At 36.4% G+C, this 25008-nt stretch overlaps 2 protein-coding genes across 28 annotated transcripts in view; both read right to left on the bottom strand.

The window, feature by feature from the left end:
* Nucleotides 1-17329, bottom strand: part of LOC117209320 (patronin) — an 88130-nt gene extending 70801 nt beyond the window's left edge. For 23 of the 27 annotated variants that reach the window (XM_033451201.1, XM_033451208.1, XM_033451211.1 and 20 more), the window contains exon 1: nucleotides 15833-17329. In XM_033451201.1, the coding sequence (XP_033307092.1) occupies nucleotides 15833-16054 (222 nt within the window). In that variant the 5' untranslated portion in view covers nucleotides 16055-17329. The remainder of the gene's footprint in view (nucleotides 1-15832) is intronic. The other 4 variants (XM_033451209.1, XM_033451210.1, XM_033451203.1 and 1 more) reach the window with 2 other exon arrangements.
* Nucleotides 17330-18632: 1303 nt separating this feature from the next.
* LOC117209324 (protein 60A) overlaps nucleotides 18633-25008 on the bottom strand; it is a 41774-nt gene continuing 35398 nt past the window's right edge. The window contains exons 4-6 of the mRNA XM_033451244.1: nucleotides 22914-23102; nucleotides 22222-22298; nucleotides 18633-22100 (exon numbers count right to left, since the gene is read on the bottom strand). Coding sequence (XP_033307135.1) covers nucleotides 21840-22100; nucleotides 22222-22298; nucleotides 22914-23102 — 527 coding nt within the window. The 3' untranslated portion in view covers nucleotides 18633-21839. The remainder of the gene's footprint in view (nucleotides 22101-22221; nucleotides 22299-22913; nucleotides 23103-25008) is intronic.

The following is a 25008-nucleotide window of genomic DNA, read 5'->3' as shown; positions in this document are numbered from 1 at the left end:
TGCGTGCATCGGTTCCCTCTTGAGTACAAGCGTGAACGACTTATTTAATCCCATCACGTTTCTCTATAGCATGGAACCTCGCCTGATGATTTACTGTCATGGAACACTGCTGAGTATTTGAACGTGAAATACATATGTACGTCGTTATCTCCTGAATTGCGATGAAGTTATACATACATACTAATTTCCATGTAAACGAATGATCTTATTCTCTCTTTCCCAAGGAAATACTTTAGAACGTAATAATAAGGATTTGATTCACAAATTATACCATTTAATTCATTTCATTTTCAATTACAGGAAATTTATACCAGTTTTTACGACAAGCGAGATTTTACAAATCTTTTTCCTTTCCTCACATTTCTAATTTTCTTACAGTTCTTTGATTCCATTACAGTGACGCGTGAAAATTTGTAATTAAAAAAACCTGGAAGTATTCGCTTCTGTGATAAGTTACGATACAAAATTTAGGGAAAATCCCTTCGACTCTAACAGAGCTTGACTATTTACTATGCTCATGTATATTTACTGTTCGTCAACCTTTTTGATACAACATCAACTAAAAGAGCAATGATAAATTTCCTATCGGATTTTGTATTTCATACGAACAACGCATTTTCAAACGTAGTTAGTTTATTCGAAATTATTTTAATTACATCCGTTAATATATCCAAAATTGTGTCAGTAAATTATTTCTAAAGTGCTCTTAAGCGCTGTAAGGCGAGAAATTCTTTCCTGAATCACGAACTACGAACGATTCGTTATATGTAAAATTTAAATAATGCTCTAGGTGAACGAAGATGCTAAAACATAATGGTGTCCATCACGCTTTTTTACAATTTTGTTTAACACGCGATGAACTTGATTATGAATACGAAATGAAAGTTAAAGAAGCCTGACTAGAAAATGAGAGACCATTAAAAAACTAACGGATACATATTATTACCGCATAGTGTGCATAAACGATTGGATAAGTAGGTAAAACAGTAAATTATTGTTGACAATCGTTCCCATCCTTGACAATCGTATTGTATAACGGCCGTGATGACGATCGTCCATCATCCAATTAAAGAAAGGCCTAACATCAAACATTAAGATTCTCCAATGAGTTCGTTATACGAGAGAATATTGCTATGCCGTTAACGTTATTTATTATGGTAAAATAAATGAAATAGGATAAAACGATATAGATAGAACAATTAATTTACCAATTGAGCAATAGTATGGAATTAAAGCAACTATTTATTTATTTCTCCTTCATTTTTCTATTCTTATTCTATTTTTTAAATCAATGTTTACGAAACTCAGTTTAAAAGCTTAATAGTTATTAAAACTATCGATTAAAAAATTGTTGAGTTACAAAACAGAATCATATTGATTGCCTATCATAAAAATTGTAATTTAATGAGTAGAATTACACTGTGAAAGAAATGAAAAATGTATATTTTCGATTGATGAAAAAACGAATAAGAAATTACGTCTAAATTAATGTTGCAACCTACTGCATCCATAAAATATTAGAAATTCAACATGATTAATAAGATAGCAGACATTTCAGCAAATTAACAGCTTATTTATCTGAACCAATTCTCAAATATTATCAGGAAATCTTGTTTGCTCTGAAAGCGTACATTGCCATAAATTTCGCATACGTACATATATCTAATATCCTGAACTAAACGCTCGTTCAACTAACTGAGAAGGTTAAAGAACAAAGACTAAGGAAACAGTGTGTAGTTACAAGTTACGAGCAAAGAAACCTAACTAGCAGTAAACTTCGCCGTGCTATGTTTGCCTATTGTTCTACTAGTGGCAACATTGTAGCTAACGTTATTACGTCTCATCCTATGATTGCTATCATTAGTAATCCTATTATCATTCTTCGCAATTTAATAATGTAAATATGATAAATATGTAACAGTGCGATAAAAAGCACAGCAGAATATTGCAAGTACAGCTGCATCGTAAATGTACCTCGTTCAACGGAACAAAATACATGGAGATTTTCATTGGCAATTTTACGACATGTTCTCGAAAAAGCAGGTTATTTTTGAGTCAGAATTTTAACACATCGCCGGCGATACCATTCATCGCTTCTACCATATACTATCGTTCATGAGCGCTTATCCGCTTACGCTTCCGCTAAAAAAGAGTTTCAGACTGTTTATTCTATGGGAAGGGAGGTTGGATCTTTTTAATGGAAAAAAATAAAATAGATATTTCAGCTTTGATATACATCACCGCTCAAATACATCCGAACACTTTGGCAAATTTGTGATAATAGCACGTTGAGTCGTATCTACCGAGCTTTTTCTACCTAATGGCGAATTGATGACTGAAAGCGGTACTTATCGCCTTCTTACAGAGCTAGAAAATTACAAGTTGAAACTCTCTGAAGAGAATTAACAATAATAATATACATTTAATCGTAACGCCCCCCGTTCGAAAAAAATTATACTGTCATCGACTCTATGGAACGTAATATGAGCTGGAAAAAGATGTTCGCGTATCTATACTGCGTATATTGGTATCTTTACGTTATCTAATGCAGGTGAATAAACTACACTGCGTTATCAAGTAAACTTTGTACGTTTTGCAGGAGAAGCTAAATCAAGAAGCGTATCGAAAAGTAAACACGCGTAATCAGGAAATTTTATGTTACTACACAGTCACGTTTTATTTTATTTATTGTTTTTATTGAAAGATCAATTACATCGTGCTCTATAGAATTTAACTCCTGATTCGTTTTTATACACGCACGCATCATGTTTTCATTCATTTACAAATATATCCGAGTTAGTTTCTCTTTCTACCTTTAATATCGAAATGTTAATACTCTGTGATGCTAATTTGAACTTTATCTTCGTAAACCTTGTTTTATTTACTTATCACCTCTATGATATTTTATTATTAGGTGAAGTAAAAAGTTCTGAGCGCTTTTTCGCTTTATTTCGACGATGAAATTAACATAGTCAAGATTATTCGATTTAGATTAAATATGCGCCGTTTTGTTCGATTACTTTTGTCCATTTTGAAGGCAATTTCATAATTCCGCGGTTGAAGAAGTCCTCGTCCCTATTGGTAAAAAACTTGACCAGCTCATTTTCACAAGCCTCTCTTGAGGCCAGTTTTGTACCATCAAGAAAATTTTGCAAAAACTTAAAAAGGTGATAATCGCTTGGTGCCAGGTCTGGACTGTACGGCGGATGCGATAGAACCTCCCAGCCAAGCTCTCGGAGCTTCTGACGCGTCGTTAAAGATGTGTGCGGCCTGGCGTTGTCTTGATGGAACACAACACCTTTCCTATTGGCCAATTCTGGCCGCTTCTGGTCGATCGCCTGCTTCAGTCTGGTCAGTTGTTGACAATAGAGGTCCGAATTAAGTGTTTGCCCCGATGGGAGCAGCTCATAATGGATGATTCCCTTCCAATCCCACCAAACACACAATAAAACCTTCTTGGCCGTTAATCCACGCTTGGCGATCGTTTGGGCCGGCCCACCGCGATTGGACCACGATCTTTTTCGGCTGTTGTTCTCGTATGTGACCCATTTTTCATCGCCAGTCACCATCCGCTTCAAAAATGGGTCGATTTCGTTACGTCTCAACAAAGAATCGCAGGCATCAATTCGGTCCAAAAGGTTCTTTTGCGTCAATTCATGTGGCACCCATACGTCGAGCTTCTTCTTGAGACCAGCCTTATGCAAATGGTTCCAAACGGTTTTCTGGCTAATCTTCAGTTCCTGGGCAATGGAATAAGTGCTCACATGCCGGTCCGACTCGACGATTTCCATGATTTTATCCACATTTTCGACGATTGGCCTACCAGAGCGTGCCTCATCTTCGACGTCCATATTACCAGAACGGAATCGTTGGAACCACCGCTTTGCTGTTGCATTCGATACTGTACTGGGTCCATAAACAGCACAAATTTTTTTGGCCGCCTGCTCCGCCTTTTCACCTTGGTCGTAGTGGTACTGAAGAATGTATCGAATTTTCTCTTTTTTTATCTCCATTTTCGAACGCTGTAACACACAACTGGCTTCACCGAACACAAAACTGACAAAGAACCTTTTTGATGCGTAATATCACCTTGAAATCGGTGTATACTATGACTCGATGCGATGTGCACATCGTGAGATATGGCTCACTAAAGACATCTAGCGAAAAACGCTCAGAACTTTTTACTTAACCTAATATTATCTCGTCGTAACAATACCGAACGATTTATTTATAGCAACTATTGATTTCCAGTTCCCACGTCGCGATGACATAAACCGTAGTAATCAACTATGATTTCGTTTTCTTGGAAAATAATTATCCTTAAAATCGAAATATCGAATAATGTTCAAAACGTTCAAAATTCTTAGTAAAGTTAACAAAAGTCGAGTATACCTCTGTTACGTCCGGTGACAATTTGCGTAGCCCGGAATCCATCCCTCGGTCGAGGCGGCCACTCGCTATGTTAATATAACTAGTTGCACCATAATAATCATAAAGAACTGCCGTAAAACTAAACATTTCGATGTGACCGTTAAGGCCGTTAAGTGGCATAAAACAACTACGGGTCAAGATGTTCTGTATAGTTATTGCTCCACCAAATGAAAGTGGGGAAACGTGGGTTTTCCTATTTTTCCCGGAATTTTCACCCGTAAGCGACAGGTGGTGGGGCAACCAACACCCAGCACGTGACAGCATCATCACCGAACTTTACTGGATCTACAACTATAGATCAGTCAACATCTCTGCGCTGGGTTCACTACTTTAACTCAGTCGACATATATTCGTTAACTATATCTGTTTTTGATAACTCATCTAATTAATATATACATACACACAACGAGCGTAATTATCTTGTCTACAATTGTTGTTGGAATAAAGAATACATTATAACCTGTTACCTCAGCGTTGTAATTATTTCAACTACCTTTATTATCTTCAACGAATTAGGGGATCGATCAGTTTCGATTGTAAAATCGTAACGGGAATTTACGATTCCTGTTGACGCGCTTCTTGGGATCGCGTCTCTCCGCGAATGGTCGACAAAACAGCTTTTAAATAATTCAACGAAACTCACTATGAGAATAATATTTAACGGTTTCGTTTAAACAAACGAAGGGACTAGCCAGCGCGTGGAAATGTTGTTCTTTCTCTCGCTAATGCATCATTTATCACGTGAATAAAGGTTTCAATTCTTAATTGAACCGATCGCTCGAAAGGCTTTTCTCTATGTTGGTGACCTTTGTTCGAGTCTAGCGATTTATCTTCGCGCAGCCTCCGAAGCTACACCATGCAGCACAGGATGTACCAAACACTGTAAATGCACGCGTACAACACAACAACAACAACCTATCCCATGCCCCGACGCCTCTACCATTTACGAGTTCTACATGACGCTGATATCTCGCGTTTGCCTTCGCCACCCACGCTACCTTCGTCGTATTTTTCTCAGTCACGGATTACTGGATTTCGAAATTGAAAAGAAAGGCGCGCTTCGTGGCCTGAACCGTCGCGATTTTTGTCGAAAATACGATCTTTGAAAATTCCATGACTTTTCTGCACATGCGGCTTTACGAAAATAGCGGATAAGCCGATGGAGTAAGTCCCTTGAAAGCTATTTATTATTGTTAACTATGCAATTCTATTAACTATTGGTTAAGTGAAAAAAATAAAACTCGGATGTAGAATGTTAAAAATCATGATTACTCAAATTTTCTAATCTCAAACATGCTGAAATCTAGGAAATCGCAAAGGTAATTGTATTTTTCTACGATCTCGATACTTACGTGTGTTACATTAAATTAAATGTTTAGTTACTATTTAAATTATCGTATATAAAAGAAAGCGAACCGGGAATAATTTCAAGGAACAACTACACCTACGAGTATCCATTCGAGAGAAGAAAACACAAATTCGACATTCAAAGTTATCTTATATAATACAAATACAAAGGCGAGCGTCTCGCAAGGATGAAACCAACGCAATATGAATCGCAGCATCGTGTAACGTGTGAGAAGCGAGTCGGTCACAGGCATCCAAGGCATACATCATGAACGTTTCGATTACCCTACAAGGTATCGTCAAGGTGTACCACGGCGATTTTCCTCTTGGAAAGATAGCTCGTCAGAGTTGACCGTGGAGGCGATTGTTAATGTAAAACGTCCCGGAAAAGCCTCGATAGTAAGTAGTTCTAGTCTAGAGAGAGCACTGGTCGTGACCAAACGTGATCGATCAGTCAAGATCATTGGAGCAAGCACAGCTTTATTTAGACTGGTGGATACAATGACATCGGCTAGTCGCAATTAACCATCTATAGCTGGATTTTTGTACGCTATGACATTATGTGTCCAAGAGTAGAGTGTGCTCGATTTTATTCTCTTCGTCGTGACACCGTTCCTGATACGAGAAGAAAACGAGTTTTCAAATGGAGATGAACGCTGAACGGATTTAACGTGTCTTTCTCCTTTTTTCATCTCGGTGTAAAATAAACGACGATATGGGAATGGACGAAGATTGTTTGATTTTTGGAATATGGCAAATGGAGCTGGATATTGGTAATCTTACGAAGTCGATTTTTGGTGACGGTGCGATGATACGATTCTCTGATGCAACAGTTTCTTTTTGTTAATTTTTTGGCGAGGTATAATTTGGCCAAGTTTGTCCAAACACAATTCTCATCGTAGCTTCCTTCTTGAAAGATTTCGCGTTGCGACGAAAAAGAACATGCGGCGCTGACGCGAACATTTTTTATTTGATCACAACTTTTTGTTTCGACAAACGGACAAACGAGAACATTGGACAAATCGTAAACACACGAGTACCAATCGCGATAAAAATTTGCACTTGGAAATTGCCTCACTCACGAATATATCAAATATACACCCAACCTGAATGCGTACAGACGCAATTTTGACATACGAAGATCCACCGAACTCGCGTAACCTACAGCAAATTTCTACGTGTTATCATTCAAATTATCCGCGCGAAGATAAGTCGAGTGCTCGCTCGGTGCTCGTCCGACTTTAAGTATGTAATTCCCAAGTTAAATAGCTTTGCAGAAACTCAAACGAGAGTATCGAAGTGATACGTTTCCATTAATCTCCTCTCGGTCACGTTGCAGAGAATCTGGCGATGTACCTAACACACTGAACGTGCAAACGGACTATTCGAATGCAAACGCCATTCAGTTTTTATTACCCGCTACCAAGAAGAGAGTGAAAAAATGTTCAGAAAGTAAATAGCGTAGGCTATTTATAGGAAACGAAGGATGAATACGATTCCAAGCTCTGAATGAAGTCATTCGACCGTGTGAAACGATGATGATGCCCAGTGAGACGAGACCGAACGATTTTAAATACTAACTCCTTTCAGCAATGTGCCTTTGAATATCGTCTCAGCCATTCTCTCGTCTTTAAGTCTTTTCTCTCAAACGTCCAAGTCATCAGAGTCTCAGATTAGCAATCGATTCCCAAATCACCCTATATAATATATGAGATATTTGATCATTTGGATTATATTTTGCATCGTGTATAAGCTTTTTATTCCTAAGACGACAAATTTCATTTTTTGCTTCATTTTTAATAGGATTGGCAACGGTTGCTAAGGCTTCGTGATGTTGCCAGAATATTTTCTCCGACACGGCGCGGAGTTATGCGACACACCTTAGATTAGGTACTTTGTTTCCGCAACATTAATCAGCGGAAACAATTTAAGGCTTAAAGATCCTTCTAGATAGCATCGTCTATAGCAGCTTACATACTTCTGCACGCAACGCTATATTAATAAAGGCACGTACTAAAATATTTAGAAAGATGTACGAACATTTCTGATAACGTCTATATAGCGAGACTGTAAAAAGTGCATACTTTTTAATTTAATACAAAAAGCAAGCTAATCGTTTGATGTCTATTTGGTGTACGATAGTGAAGAAATGGCAGAATGAATGAAATATTAATTCCAATGAAATTCGATACATTAATGAGAAATTAACAAATATTTGTCAAAAGTGCCGTAATAAATAAATAAAGAGTGCCGTGTAATATTTTTACTTGGAAAGAGGAATATTAAATTTCTATAATCTAGCATATTCTTCGTGAGATACTTCAAAAATTATCGGATACTACTCCGCTTTCAACAAATATAAATTAAATTCGTACATGGTGGAATATGTTACATGGAGAGCAAAGTGCCTTCGATTGAATATTTTTTTAAATATTTTACAAAATTCCATTGAAATTGTAGCATGGTGGTTCACGTGGTTGCTCTCTAAATTCTAAGAAACCATTTGTTATTAAATTGGGCAATCTCTAAATTTGGAACAAGTGCATTGTGAAAATCACTTTCTTCCATTAATTTCACTTTATTTAGATCGAAGCATACGTGTGTCAAACCATAGACGATCGGTGCTATACACTTTGTTTCTACGTGTACTCTCACAGTTTTCACTCCGGGATAATTAAATGAAATAATGCAAAATAATTCCGCGCGCTAATGAATAATTTTCACAGAAACGAACGAGAACGATCAACACTCGTCTCTCCAACGCCAGTTTCTCGATATTTCACAGCTGTGCATGGCGGAATAATTACAGCTGTTATCCAACGACCAATGAACCTATACAGACGAATCTACTTACGTCTAAACACGTCGTCATGTGCAATAACGTCTTTATCATCGATCGTCATGCTACCGAATTAATGGAGCCATCCGATAACACGGATTTCAATCTCAATCTTCAATCATAGTTACACATCGCTTGATCCGTGTAACACGTACGTCCTAAATTATACCAAATATTATGTCAGACATCAAGTTTATCAGACGACATTGATTAGGCAGAATTATTGCGACGCGACAGTCGTAATTGACGAAAGAACAGAGTCATGCATTAAATACGAACATTCATAGCATGTGAACAATTTATATTTTTTATCCGAAGAAGGAAAACAGGCTTCCGCGAACGATTCGATGTTTAAAGACACTTAAATAGTATTTACAGATTACCTGCAATTGTATAATTAGCTTCTAACAGATTACAGCACTTCGTCATTTGAAATATAAAACGCGAAAGACCACTGTGGAAATGAGACAATCTACACGACTGAAGATTTAAGGAATAATTATATCTTGATCTTTTAAATGACACAAATTTCTAATTTCCAAGTAGTCATAGTTTTACAGTAATTTTAACCAACGCTGATCACGAATGTTCGATTACTTTCGTCAGTCAGCGTAAATATATGCAGCACAGCTGTGATATCGTACAAGTTTTTTTTCACAAAAATCGATGAATCATCGATAGTCGATTTACACTCCTTTCGCATGCCCGTCGTGTTTCCATTGCCAAGACAGTTTTCCAAAAGTTCGCGTGACTAAAATCGAATTAATCAACGTTTAAGAGGGAATTTCTTTCACAGCCGAGGAAAGAATGATCGCTTGGCAAAAGTCCGTCGTCGCTTTCTTGCGGCACGACAACCAGCTACATTTCTGACACCTTTTTCTAAAAAGGAACCGAAAGAACACGGCTGTTCGTTTGGGCACAGGCCAAGCTTGACCATCGATAACGAGGTCACTATGATGCCTACATATTGATTGTTTATTGCTACGGGTTTGCGCAAGCTGCCATGTGCCAGGATTAACGGTGCAACGAAACCGCACAGAACAATGGGAAGCTCGACTCTCAGATAGAATGGATACCTAAGTAGTTGAAGAAAACGTTGATCACGATGAAACGTACCGGGTCTCGCGTTTCGAATATTTTTATCACGTGTGCTTCGTGGCTCGATAACGATTTAACGCGCCGAAGGAATAATTTGTAGAGCTGGTTTTCAATTAAATGTATTGCCACAGAAATTTTAAATAACTGAAATTGGAGTTATACTCGCGGAGAGAATCGACAATTCGACTACAAAGATTTCAGCAAACGAAACGAATGGCAGTAGAGGAATCTGTTTAAAATTTATTTTTCTTTTCGATAAAGTTATTATTGAGTTTCATCGTAAAATGATCAGTTGGCAGTTTCATTTTTATTTTAATTTCTTATAACCGTCTCTTTCGTTTTATAAGGAAATAATGCACAAGATCTTTTGCTTTGTATTATTTTATTGAATTATGTATGACCCATTTCTGTTGATTCTGCTGGAACAAAATCGATCATACATAATTCAATAAAATAAAACAGAAAATGTCGCGCATTTATTATTTCCTTGAACGAAGGAAACTATTGGGACAACCTAATACATCGAAAATCGATTTTTCATCTAAAGTGATCGATGGGGGCGACGAAAATTTATCTTCAAAATTATATTTACAGAGGTAGAGAAAATTATATCGCGAAAGGAAATTGGTTACGTATAGTACACAGGATATCCACCTATTTTTAATTTTTCATTTATCAATGTTATTTTTCCCGTGGCATAAATTTATATCGTAAGCTTATCTCGGTATCTCGTGATACGATGTTCTAAAAATTTTATAATTTCTCTTTAGCTATCGTATGCATATATCACCATGTAACACAATTCTAATCAGTTCGACGTGTCTGCGTAACCCAGTTACCTAGTATTCTTGAGTGCACGAGCATAAAAGGCAGTCCAAGGAATAAATAGCGACGTGTATGCAAATATTCTAGATGCCTTTTTACCCAACGAAATATAAAACATGAGAGAATGAGGATAAAACTCTGAAAGTATTTGCAATACTTGCGATAGAAAAGCTGCTTGACTTCCTTTTTTTTTTTTTGCAAAATGAAAGATGTAAAAATCACTACTAAAGAAAGTTATTTATTTACAACTTGTTCGAAATATTTCTACGAGTTTCTCTATTATACTGTGATGAAACGAACGTCAGACCAGTTACGGGTTAACGGCAAGTAAATAACATTTTTTTTTTTTCAACAAAGTTTAGTAACGGCTATTATGCTATTTTCTCGAACGTAAAACAGAATTAAGCAATACTAAAATATGCAAATTCTACTTGAAATAAATCATCGTAATAGGAAAAAGCAAATTATTCCCAGCAGACTTAGAATTACACCACAACTGACACACTCTCGCCTTATAACTACAAATCAGCCAAATAAATGAAATCACTGTAACTGTATTCCGTCTGCGAATCATCTTCTTAACTGTAGTAACGTCTCCCGACAGAAAATTAAATTTAGTCTCCCAGACATGTCTGAATCATCAAAACCATTGCGGGAAATCTTCCTTACTTTCTCAAAGATATTAATTTCTATCACCAAGTATGATATTGCAAACTACCAACTTAGCTTTAACATACACTGTACCCTATTAATTTAAGCTTAAGTTAATCGTACTGCTATTTTACCGTGTATATATATCTATGTGTGTATGTGTGTTCAAAATGTATGGTTGCTATTAGTTTTAGTAATAGTAATTCACTTATTGTATCTTACGTTCTTCTTTGTACATTCTCGTTCCGTTAATCGCGATCGCTAATGACCATAAAAGTAGGTTGACGCGTCCTTAAGTAAAATAAATAATAATAATAAATCAGCGTTCACAGTGAGTACGAACGGGAAGATCGGGTTTCTAGGAACACGACGTTTCCAAACGCTGTTCCAAGGACGAGTTTCTCGCGCCACTTCATTCGAAGTCAGCGACAGTGGCGTAATTAAACTGATAATTACGAGCGTGCGTCGCGATTCTTGGAGATCCTGCACGCCGCACCGTGCCAAAAAAAGTCTCCTGTGGCTGGAGGAGGTGGTTCTCCGCGCAGGTACAGGCTCGTTTTACCGTGCAATAAATAACCTTGCGTACAGGAAACGACGCCATATTCGTCATAGCGTCGCAGCTCGGGAATAGCTTTCGTACGACAGTCTGCCACGGCTACCCGTAAACGAGCACGTGAAATACCAAGTGTACAGAAAGTGTACAGAAGAATTTTGGTTTTTCGTACAAGAGTAATTTTCACGGATTTTGCTGTGATCTATCAGATACCTTAAAATTTGTATCGAGTGAATTATTGGTCTCTTGCAATCATATAACGCGTAATTATTAATTCAAAATCAAGATTAAGCATTAATCGAAATTAGTCTCTGTGATCCTTCTAAATTATCGAGATAATTAATGATACGGAAAAGACGAAGATGGAACGTCTCTTTGGTAGCAAACATATCGTTTTTAATCCCGCTACGGTCCTAAAACTTATCTGTCTATTGATATTTTAATAAGATCGAAACTTGAGAAATTGTTTACTTAAGAACACGATCGAGTTCAAAGTAACACCGACGTTCAGAAGAATACAACTCTAGATAGATGCTCCACTCATGTACCAGAGAATTGTACCAATTTAAATTTTGTCATAGATTATTCCGTCTCTTTTAATTCATTAATATTCCCAAATAATCTGTTGCCTTTGTAAGCAGTCTGTTTTATAGACACAAGATGATCGGTTTTCAACAATTCTCCATATCGTTCAATTCTGACAAACATACAGGCTGATGCAAAAGTGGAATATTCGTGTGATATGCCTTCTCTAGTTAGACATTAAACGCAAAAGTAAGCCAAAATAAATAACAAACATCGAACAAACATGTACGATAGAAGAAAATATGGCAGAATATTTATAGACAAAATAAGATTTAGTTTGTAACAAGTTTATAGAAATTCAATGGCTGTTTCATGGCATTGCATTACTATCACAAATATCATATCTGATGTATCTATCGACATATAAGTTATTATTTATTAATTTTATTTGTTAGTACATTAAGCGATATTTTATATTGGCACATTCTTGCCTTTACCACGCCATAAATTACACGGGCCGGTTGAATGCCATGTTTAGCTGAGTATCGCGTCTGCATTTCATTAATCGTAAGTAAATTATGAAGCAATCCTGTTCCTGGTACGTTTGAATATTAATTAAGTTATCGATTTCTACATGTCTCTATAACATTGATTTTACATGGTCTTAATGACACAGGTTATTATTAACTTTCATTAAGCACATAATAAGTATGACACGAATCAGATGTTATCGAAGAGATAGATTACCATTCTATTATCGCAAGTATACTTGATGCTTAAGAAGAATATAATCTAATGAACGATACTTGTCGAGGTATGATTAATACAAATCCCATACTCATTTTCCCATTGAACTTCGTCAAAATTCGTAACGTACGATGCTTCTTAAATACTTCGCTCAAGTTACATAGCACAGTAGATATACGCTATCGTTTTCTTTTCATTTCACCATCCGTACCACACGTTGATCTTCTTTTATTGCACTTACAAGAAATAACGAAACAAAGCGAAACGCCGTAGAAGAACTTTATTAATCTAGAAGAATATTACTACGTAGTATGAATCATCGTCGACTCTACATCAAATGCATTAAACGCGATAATTATACATTCGCTAAACGTATCACGAAGCATTTCCCCATAATACGTATTTCAACTCCAACGACGAAAATAACAGCTTCAGCGAACAGTCCTCTGTAGGTCACTGATGACCCACGTGCCAAAGAATGCGGTGATGGTCTAACCGAGTATTTGGAATCGATTAAATCCTGACTAATTCAAATCCATCCATCGAATAAATACAATACATGTATATATATTAAATTTCAGAAATAGATTTTGTAAGAAAATTATTTGTTACAGTAATAAGTATGTAACGATAATTAATAGAGATGCAATCAAGTTAAGCCGATCGAACGTTAAAATAATATTCAACGAGACAGTCGCCCTGATCGTGGCTATTGCACGCAAAGATCTCCACGTGTAGCTTCAGACTCCATTAATTACAAATAATTGGAATATGATACAAGAACGAGTAAGCTTGTAACGAGCCTTGGACACGAGGCGTTGCGCAGAGATATCTTTTCATTGATCGAACGTTATGCTCTCTTCTCCTACGGTCGAATTAGTCTGTTCGCAACGACAACAGCCTCCGGGAAGATCACCTTCGTATTATAAATTATTTACGAGAAATTTCGATAGTCTCTGCAAATTCGAATTAATGAAAAATAAATTAACAGTAACGTGAACACTCTATTTAGTTCTGTACATTTTTCTTTTCTCTGAATCGCGTCTGTCTTGTATATAAATTTCAGCATACAGTTAGTAGAATTTTAGCATAGAATTCACAATGATAACGTTACGTTCGTAAAACGAAATCATTGCTGAAAAGTGTGGTATAAATAAATATCGATATTAAAAATAACTGCAATATTTCCTGATCGTTTCTTAGAAAATTGATTTGCATTTTATTTCGTTTGTAATTTGTTTGTGATGTTAATTTAAATAATCGTATAGCGATGGATGGTCGCAATGTTTGATTTACATATTTACAGATAAACATGAAATTTAATCTTTTTTCTCATTTGTTGAAATCCTTGAGAAGACTTCAAGGCCATTCTTCTCCTTTTTAGTCGATGAAAATATATTTTTCATTGTATCAAGTTTATTATACTATAAAAATGAATTCCTCGCGCTAGATAGCATGCACTTTTTTAACAATGTTTTCTGACATGTTATCGTGAGCATTGAAGATTAATTAGTCACAGCTCTGAGTTTGAAATAGTGAATCTCATGCTACGTCCCACAAAATAATATAACAAGAAATTTTGAAATACGAAAAAGTAGTTGGGAACCGCTGACTCATACACGAATTAATAACAAACGTGTCAGCAGTATCAATAAATGATATGTTGTAAAATTGTGAACAAAAATAAATGTTAATGTCTGTGAGTAAAATTCATGCTGGAATAATTTACAAATCTAATAAAAAAATATAATTTAAAATCTAATTGATTAATAAAAATACATTGTTCTTAAAATTTAATAAATAAATTTCTGTGATTATTTATTAGAAATATCAGTTTTAATATTGCGCTTCGCTCAAACTAAGGAACTACCTTATACATAGAATTACATATATGATCTGCAGTAATTATGACTTAATACTTATTTCAAGTACTTTTATATGGAAATATTCTTCTAGCACAAATATATGCATGTACGAACATACAATGAAAAGTTTTATATATGTAATTAGGAAACAGTACCATAAAATGAAGCTGAATAAATTTTCAAGTCTATTTAGCTTTTCAAAATATGTATGTATTATGTACTTTGAGGAACGTATAGAAATATAGGAAATTAAAAAACAAATTACACTATTCTACTCTATTTCTTCAAAAATGAATTTTATGATCGTTCCAATGAATCTGTGATTCTTTTGATAGGAAACTAATATTATCTAAGCACCACCTATCAAAGATAGGATTTCAAAGGACACGTCTGTGATAAAAAGTTGTCTGAATAAAAATGTACAAATTTCGACATAAAGAAAATATGTAAAAAAAATTATACGTAGAAGTTTATAATGTTCCTAGTACTTTACAAGAATCTGCTATACATTAATGACATACTTTTTACCAAAAATTTAATACCGATATTTTGGAAAATACAGCGTATAGAAAATTATACAAGATAACAGAAATACAAGACAACGACTATTTCTTTATCAGATGAAACCTAATTTGAAATCAATCAAACGAACAACTTTGAACGTGTCAATTCATTTTGCAGACTAGTAACTTAAAATAAAATCAACGCTATTATTGTCTAAACAATAGCACCTATGTCACTTGTATTTCTTACATTACATATACTGCAATATAAATATACATTGCTCTCTTTCTTATCTACAACTATTACCATTTATATTATTTACAACAAAGTAACGTCATACCAATTACATTTGTCAAGCTTCTAATCTGCAAAATGATAATTTTTGTAAATATTCAGTGATATAGCCATAATAGAGTTTAGAAGTAAAAGTAGAACATGTATAAATACCTGACGGGAATCGTAGGCATCAGAGAAGTGTTCGGATTCGGCTCCGTCGTGGTGTTGCTCGCCGGCAGGGCCCTTACGTCGATCGTCACCCGCGTTACGATCCATTGCGTCGAAAACATGGACGACCGTATCGGGCACGCCGTCACACGTCCGATCCTTCGTCCTCGGGGCAGATTCCTCTGTTTTGCCCTTAACGAAGAGGCGCGTGATCGCACTCCACATTCAACGAAATCACAGCATTCGCGACGGCTGCAGCGACGATCCGATCGAACGGGTCCTTGTTCTCGTCATAGCCGGCGAGACAATGCGTTCAAAGTATTTCGCGTTACTCGACACACGCACGCCAATATTTCTTCCGTCACGGGATCATCGGGCACGTTTACGAATTTACGTCGAACAATTCGAACACTCCGTTTGACGAACGCGAAGGTTAGGTGGCACAAATACCGCTAAATTTTTCTCGAAGTAAGGTTAGATTGTGCGCTTCGACAACAGCAATATCACTTACGAGTAAATTATCCGCGTTAAAACGATGCCGTGTTCGATTTTCAGTCCATTTTGTATCACTCACCTACCAATCATCGATTTACGTATAACATTTACAGTAAGATCGGTAACCAGAAAATTGAAATGATCACAGGCTACTTTATGGCTCGTGCCGGAACATACACAAGGCTGCAATAGACACGATGTTTTGAAACTTCAAATAGCGTTCTTTGGACAAGCAGCGCCGTACGCAGAGCAGTTAAAAGTTACAGTCGAAATAATGCCGGCTCACGATAAAACACTGCAAAGGATGAACAGTAGCAGTTAAGGACACTCTTCTATCGTGTCTACCGTGGACCCTGCTATTTTTGTCAGCAAGAGTCGTCGCGCGTTCCGCACTCCTCGGGTAATGTGCGAGCTTCTCTATCGATTTTGCGCGAAACAGCGGAAAAACCAACTACAGGTATTCAATTCAAAATTACAGAAGCATATCACCAAAGAAATTTGGATACGTCTTGAAATTCAGCTTCCTCGAGAGGTGTCTCCGGTGGTCGATTCACTCGATGGGTGTTGCAAAAATGGTATTGGCACCTGTAAAAGGGGCGTACCTCGCGCGACTCTTATTTCCTTCAAATAAATGACGAATGTGTGTGTTCTCGTTCTTTGAACTCAAATTCACAATGTGCTTTTTATCCGTTTCATCAAATTTTCTCATATAATTAAACTAAGATCTGGATATTCGGATTTTCGTTGACAGCGGCACGAAAGCACACGAGAAGACTACTGTCGTACACAGCTCAAACTTCGCACTAGCACCACTAACGATTCGTTGGTTTTTCACAATCGTTACTATCTGTTTCCCATGCGAGACGCTCGAAAATCACAGTCGCATATGCCGATGCACGTGAATTCTCAAGCAAGAAACATTGTCAGCACGAAAAATCGTCATTTCGTATGAACATCAAGCCCACGGCACGTTCGCCGTCCATCGTGAAAACGATCATCGATTTGAAGCGAGAATATCGCTTAACGATATATCGAAACGTATTCGAGAGTGGTCGCCATGTTCTTCCCAGTCGAATTAATTCACGACAACGATATTTTCTAAGAACTATGATTTAGTTCTTTATTTTATGTTTTAAATGTGCGAGAGATACTCAGTTTCATAGATAGTTGGCGGTTAATGTATATTTTTATGAAAATTGAAAGATTTTCAAATAGTTTATCGATTGAAAACGAGTTAATTTTAAATATGCTGTAACCAAGTATGATCGAACTTGATTGGTCGAAATGCAGTTTGAAAAATCTCGTGCCTATCTGAATCGTCGAATAATGAACATCATAGTGACAACGGGTTTCCTTTAGATCTAATCTAAAAGCGTCTAGCAGATTTGTTATCAACTTCTCAAGATGCAACAATGAAACCGGTTTCCATCGTAATTGGTATGTCACGTTTTATATACTAAATATACATGTATTTTCACACCATTGCAAATCAAAGTAAATTATACAATAAATATTTACTGGACTATGTATGAAATAATTTATATTACGTATTAAGTTATTTATATGATATTCAGAATTAAATTATTTCATTAATTCATAGTACATAACGTTCAAAACATTTAAAATTCTGTTTAAAACTGATTTCCTATGTAAAATTATCGTGGGGCGTACATGCAGTGCCACCTATCAGCAGACAGACTAACTTATTTAGTATAGATATTTAAATAAAAATGTCGTCTCGAACATTCGGAATTCAATAAATACAAAAATTCAAATTATCAATACCAATACCTATTACATATTTCAAAAAATGGTTTATTCGTTACTTTTATCATGATATTATCAACGTCTGATCGGTACTAGATCCATTGTTGTTAACGTAAATATGAGCAATATACAAATTGCATATAATTGCTACCCAAACGTCAAAACATTCATACTTTTAGTGTTCTTTGTTATGAATTGTTAGAATTATACATTTTTCTTAGTATCTATCATCATGAATTGTTAAAATTCATTATAACAAACGATATTAATATTTGTCACGTCCTTTTGTATAAAGTTGAATTAGGAAAACGTTCGTTTTTGTCAAGTTTGTAATGTTGCGCTTTGTGGCTGTTACTCATGATCATGTAAATTAAATTAGATTTGCAGCTAAGTAGAGTAACTTTAACCTTTTAACTAAGATATATTTCCTCAGTACGAATCATTAAGTTGATTAAAAGATACTGTTACCAATAAGACATATTCAAAATGATTCACGTACTTAATAGAGGCATGGTAATAAAAACGAAAGAACTGACACAAGTACATTGTACATATTATGTAGTATGCATTATAGAACGTATTTACAACGATATATTTACATTGTCATTACAAAAGTTGTGTTAATAATACCACAGACTATATATATTCATCGATTGATTTGTGATCGCATCCACGAACGCATTCACGCACCCACGAGCTAAAATGGACTATGCTTCATTCCCATTCACACGGTTAAACGCTCGTTAAACGCCATTAAACAACGCTGACACATATCTCGAGCAGCGGCGGCACCACATTCGAATCTTGCGTCGGAATAATTTATAAAACTTTTAATCTCACGCGTCAATTAAGTATGACTATAACGTAACTCTCGTACGTTTTCTAAGAGCTTGTAAAAAATAGAAATCTATACAAAAAAAGGGGGAAAATAAAGAAAGGAAGAAGACAGAAGAAAAGGAAGAACAAAACTGTGCGATTATCGTTCGATTGTATGATTAATCGATCGATTGCGTTAAACGCGTACGTTTCAAAATGGAGTCAACGCATAATTTTGAAATGCGCGAACAATACCGACTTGCATGTGGGACGCAAAGTAAAAAGCACGAGATTTTGGAAAATATGTACTTTCGCCTCGATTGAAAAATATTCGCTTATGATGTTTATTTCGTTCGACAAATCTGATTCTCTGTCGCATTATAATTACGATACTACAAAATCGTACTAAAGAATTGTCCACTTTCTATATACTTATATGTATATAAATTTACACTTTACATACATGTACATAGAAAGTTGAGTTACTAGGGTGTGTAAGTATGTACAGGGTGGTTCGGTAACTGTCGCCATGTTAATCCTCTATAACGAAATTTAAATTGAAAATTGATATGTATCTTTTCTGTCATCGTTTTACTTACTTCTATCGCTATATCCTTTATTTTTACTTTACTTACTATCACTGTATCGTTGCATATTGAAATTTAGACTTCGTTGGAATAATTATCGTATAATAAAATAATAATATTATATATAACAAATTGCAAGCAACGCCGATTCTTTTTTCTTTAAAGAAAAATGAAACAAAGAATTCTTGTTATAGAGGATTAATATCCCTCGGAACGAGGAAGCTAGAGAAAAATATTTCATTTATAATAATTATATAGCAGAAAAGATTTAGTCATATAATTCTTATTCCGCTTGTTCTATATGTATAATCGTCTAGGTATTGCTAATTGAATTAAGCAATTATCTGTAATTACAAAAGTTAAGTGTTATATTAACGTTCGATTGGTATTGTTGGCCCATAGGTAATCGCTACAGTTTAAATTAGATTTGAATTGGGTTAATTCATTTTAACTCGTATCTTATATCTTACGCGATCAACACTACTCACGGCCTTTGTCACATAAGATAGAAAATTCAAATTAAAGAGGAAGTACGTACTTTCAAATTAAATAACTTAATGCAGACTATTGTAAGTTAGGTTGGAGCTACGTCACAGCGATATTTTATATCATCGCAGTTGAGGATAAAATTCCGTTTTTCTTCGGTATATTCATTCAAATTCTTGAGTATTTCAATTTCATGAATAATGAAAATTAATCAAACTCGCAATCCTTAAGAAGAAGAATAAATAACAAATAAATTCTTCGTATTATAGAGTTATCATAATATCCTACTATAACACTTGATTTCGCCGTATCTTTTCTATCGTGCTATCTTCGATAGATAAACTCTTTCCCACTCTTTGTAATTTCAATGATATTTAAGGTGACAATTAACCGACTACTCTGTGGAATGTTTTATACGATAAGTAGCGAGACTTTTCGTAAATGAGAGATTCTCGGATGAAAATTATTAATTCTTGATTCTTCAGCGCAATCCGTTGATCGATCAGAAGCCAACAACCGACAAACCTGTCTTAAGAATCAATTCGCTTTTGCGCGAGGGATCTGTCACTTGCTGGATTCATGGATTATCTTATGAAACAACCTGTACACGTACGAATTTGCTACGAGTATTACACACGGTGCTCTTATTCTCTCGGTCAGACGCATTACTTACAAACATAAATAAGTCTAATTACAAGAAAAAAAAAAAAAAAGATATCTTTTTCCTTTTCGTGTCGGCTTGCGTACATAGAGGCCTTCGACGAGCGAACGGAAGAACGCGAACACAAATGTGTTTTTCAAAACAACGACAGATCAAATACGTAGAAACTCACCGAACAACCGCGTTCTCTTTGTTTCATTTTTTCTCAGACTATAATATCGGAAGTTTGACTTCGTTAAATTAATATCACTAAACGATATATTAACCGATCGAATGTTTGAACATTAGATGAGATATCTGAGTTGATTAAAAGAAAACAAAAAAAAAAAAAGGAAAATAAAAAAAGAAAGGAAGAAAGAGAAAGAAGGAAGGAAAAGGTAGAAAGAAAGAAACGATTCGAAGCATCGGTTGATAACCCCGATCGTTACGGACATATGTATATTACAATGTATCCACTAAAACCGGATAAAAATCACGTGTCGGAGTCGCAGGTATTCGTCGATCGTTTTTGTTCCCATTCAATTATTCACTTTTTCCAGCGACGAAAATTATTACGATCGTTAGTACGGAAGCACTTGTTTCGAGAAATTACACTATCTACTAGTCGAAATTTGGCACCAGACGACCGATGATTTTCTTGCGACGCTTGAAATCCGCCATCGATCAGCGTTTGTCGTTCACGTCCAACACAGGCGAACAGGCACTGCAGTTTTGTTTCGTCGAACCGAGAATCGAGCGGAATTTTGAGCGACAACAGCTTAATTCGAACGTCGAATTGCACTCTGAGCAATTGAGAAAATCATACGAACTTAGAACGCAGTGTAAGAATTTTAAAAGATCAAACGACTATCGAACGATTTAATTTCTTGCAGGAATAATAATGTGTGATTTTATAATTATACAGAGTGCTTTAGCGTTTGCCATTATTTAACGTTCTAACGATTGCAAACTCTGAGAATCTTCGATGAGACATATCAGCGAAATAAAAATCGTTCGCACGGACGAATAGGTGAATGAATAAAGAAAAGGAATAATTCCATAACGCTAGATACTCGTCTCGATCTCTCCATCGATCGAATTAAGAACTGTCGATCGATTCTACTCGGAAAATTCAGCCGCACAGCTCGCTTTGCGTTCGATTTATCGTCGTTTCGAACGCGCTGTCCGCACATGTATACATCTTGCTAATCCCGGACGATCAATGGCAACCGCAGCTCTTGACGACCATGTTTTTGTACTTCTTCAGTATAACGTTGCTTTCGTCGAGGAAATACAGCACGGAGATCGGCGAGAGCTTGGTGGGCGCGCAGCAAGGCTTTGGTACCTTACCAGGGCTAACCAGATGCACCAACGTTTGGACGATCGCGTGATTGGTCGCGTTCATATGAGCGTTCAAAGGGAAATTGCATTCGCCGCTGCAATAATATGCGTCGTATCCGTCCGGTGCTATGATCCAGTCCTGCAAAATAAATATTCATATCGATCATCGATAAGTACGCGGCAAACTACGAGTCCCGATGATCGTGTAGCACATGATTGCATCAAATATGCGTATTATTACGCCTCTTCGCGTAACTTACCTGCCACTTCAGGTCCCTGAAGCTCACGTACAACGTTTGAATTTTACAGGTCCTCGAGTTGTATTGTACGCCTGGATCTGGAAAATGATAACGATTACCGGTTGTTCATCGTTATTTCTTACAGTTAGCGATGTCTTGGTAAAGTACGAATCAAAGAATACGCGTATTTCTTACGTATTAAGAGAGGAATTCAAATTCATCAAAATTGCCGGTTACGAGCTTCTTTGTTTCTCTAATTATTAAATACAGACGTATGCACTTCGACGACTTCTATCGAGATAGAGACATTACAGTTTCAACTGTTTTTACGTTACACCGCCTGTTTCTGTGTATGGTCTTATTAAAAATTTTTGTTGCACTGCGCTCCGAGTAAGAGAATAGGCTGTCAATTACGAGGCTGTTAAACAGAGTACACGCACAAGTTGTTAAACTAAGGTGTTTATGTTAAAATGTCTAACCGGCATTACGCTAGTACAATTTAGAGGTAGAACTATTGAAACAAAAACGACTTTAACGCGCAATCAGGACAAGGTAAAATACAGATTTGGATCGATCTTTCTTTGTACATTACGGTTAAATCGAATCTTTTTCAATGAGAAAAAATTCCTCTTTCGATGTTACTCTAAAATACGAAAGATGGAGATGGAAATGATAGATTTACTGATTCATCGGACGTTACCTTCCGGACTTACCGGTGTACGGATTATTCCGATAATCCAAACTCGAGGACTCGCTCTTCTTTCTTCTCCTGGCATCTCGTTTCTGTCGTACTTTCGATTCTCTGATGCCAGAACTCTTAAAGTAACCCACCATAAAGGGTTGCTTGTCAGGGTCGCCTCTGAACCCGACGATCCCAATGTCCTCTGGTCTCATTTCGTGTACTAAAAACACAATGATATTCGTTTTGATAATTACGCGATAATATACGCGATTACTCGGTGCATTTACTATCGTCCAGTCGTTAAACAGGTTTAATTTGCTTGCAACGTATTTTAGAAAAACGCCTTTTTCTCGAATTAGTTGCACGAACTTAACAACGCTAAATTTTCCGACGATAGTTGGAAATGTTTTTATTTTTAGGACAAAATTTGGAAACTTATAACGCTATGAAAACTAAGATGCAGGAAATATTTTATTCGAACGTTAGAGACTTTTACTGGCACAAAATTCTCTAAGAGCGCTAGCCGACTCCGATCGAAACGATGTAAATGTTTAAAAATTCGTCAAAGCGTAAAACGTAATAAAGTAATATAATATATAAACATAATAAAGAATAAAGACCGACAATTATTTCCCGAGAACCCTTGGCTAATTAGAAACGTTGACATTTGGATGGCAAAAATGGGCAGAAAAGATGCTAAAGCGATTTAACTTTTACAAGATCACGCATTTCGACGCACTGTTTAAAGTATTGCCGAAGAACTTTATAAGAAAAGAGGTTTCTTTTTTTGCCATGATCGCCTTCAGGCCAATCGGCAATGTAACTCACGAGGAAACGTTCCAATTTGGCGATACCCAATTACCCCGTTTGATTCGATAAGTGGAATGCACGCGTGAACGATTACGATTCGCGCGCATGTTTGTTAGAATGGCCTACCAGCAGTTGGAATTATTAATAGGCAACCTTCAGGAATATTAACTATTTAAGAATCTCGAGTCGGCGGTGTGTCAGCTGGTTCTCGATAGCATGATCGAGGGAGCCGTTCACTTGGCCGATATAGGCGACAGTTCATGGTTTCCCAACACGTTGGCCCTGCAATTAAGTGGCCGCTGCCTCGCACCGTTTGCACGTTTAATTAATTGATCGTTCTGTCAGCTGACATGCTGATCGATCGATTATTCTTAATTATCGTCACGCGGCACGCATGAAACGCGGAGAGGCGGCCGCGTACAGAAATTTCAGGGTATAAGACACGGCCGTGGTGGAAACGCGTGGAACCCGACATGATCGTAGACTCGTTTCGTAATGTATATCGGAACTGAAAAGAAGTTATGGTACTTGTTTATCATAATTATATCGGAGCTGCTTTAATTATTCATGCGGTAATAATTATACTTCTGTCCTAACAGTTTGCGGTGTGACAAAAATAAAGCCGTTTTACATGAATTACCATGAAGTGTCGCAACTTGGATCTGCACATTAGTGATATTAATGTCAAGAATATTATTTCCATGCCGCGATAGTGACACCAGATTGGAACGGAACCCCTCGTGAAAGTATAGGATCGTATTTTCAGCCGGGAAATTTGCACCTTCGGCAGTAAATAACAGCGTACGGTCGTTATCGGTATTAATTTAGAACGTGTTGCGACCATATAAATTTCTCTTATCGCTCACAGATGATGCGTGTTACAGGACTTTGAGAAAATCTAGTTTCGATAATACCTACTTTCCAATCGATATGGTTAGTTAATGCGGTATAATTGAACGGTTACTTGAAAATAACAAATGAGTTTTAACAATTGCGGTAAATAAAAGACACGGCTGTGGGTTATGATAGTAAGGTGTGTAACGCGTGGACGTGTCCTGTAGTACAATAAATTAATCGAAACAAATATATGCTATTCTTCTAGGAACGTAAAACGATCACCGAAAGGAAAAAACGGTGATCTCGCTATCGATTCACTGCACAGCTTCGTTCTACGAGAATTCTCTTTTTCTCGCACTCGCCGATACGCTAATTATCTTATCCGACCTTACGTTATTAATGAAATCACGTAAGACTACTTTAGCGATCGTTAATATGCCAAGAAGCGAGCCCCAATCAGTGGAGAGGTCAAACGTTCG

This window comes from Bombus bifarius, unplaced genomic scaffold, assembly GCF_011952205.1.
Source record: "Bombus bifarius isolate JDL3187 unplaced genomic scaffold, Bbif_JDL3187 scf7180000008169, whole genome shotgun sequence".
In the NCBI taxonomy this organism is placed as follows: Eukaryota; Metazoa; Arthropoda; class Insecta; order Hymenoptera; family Apidae; genus Bombus; species Bombus bifarius.
This window is presented reverse-complemented; position numbering and strand designations above follow the sequence as displayed.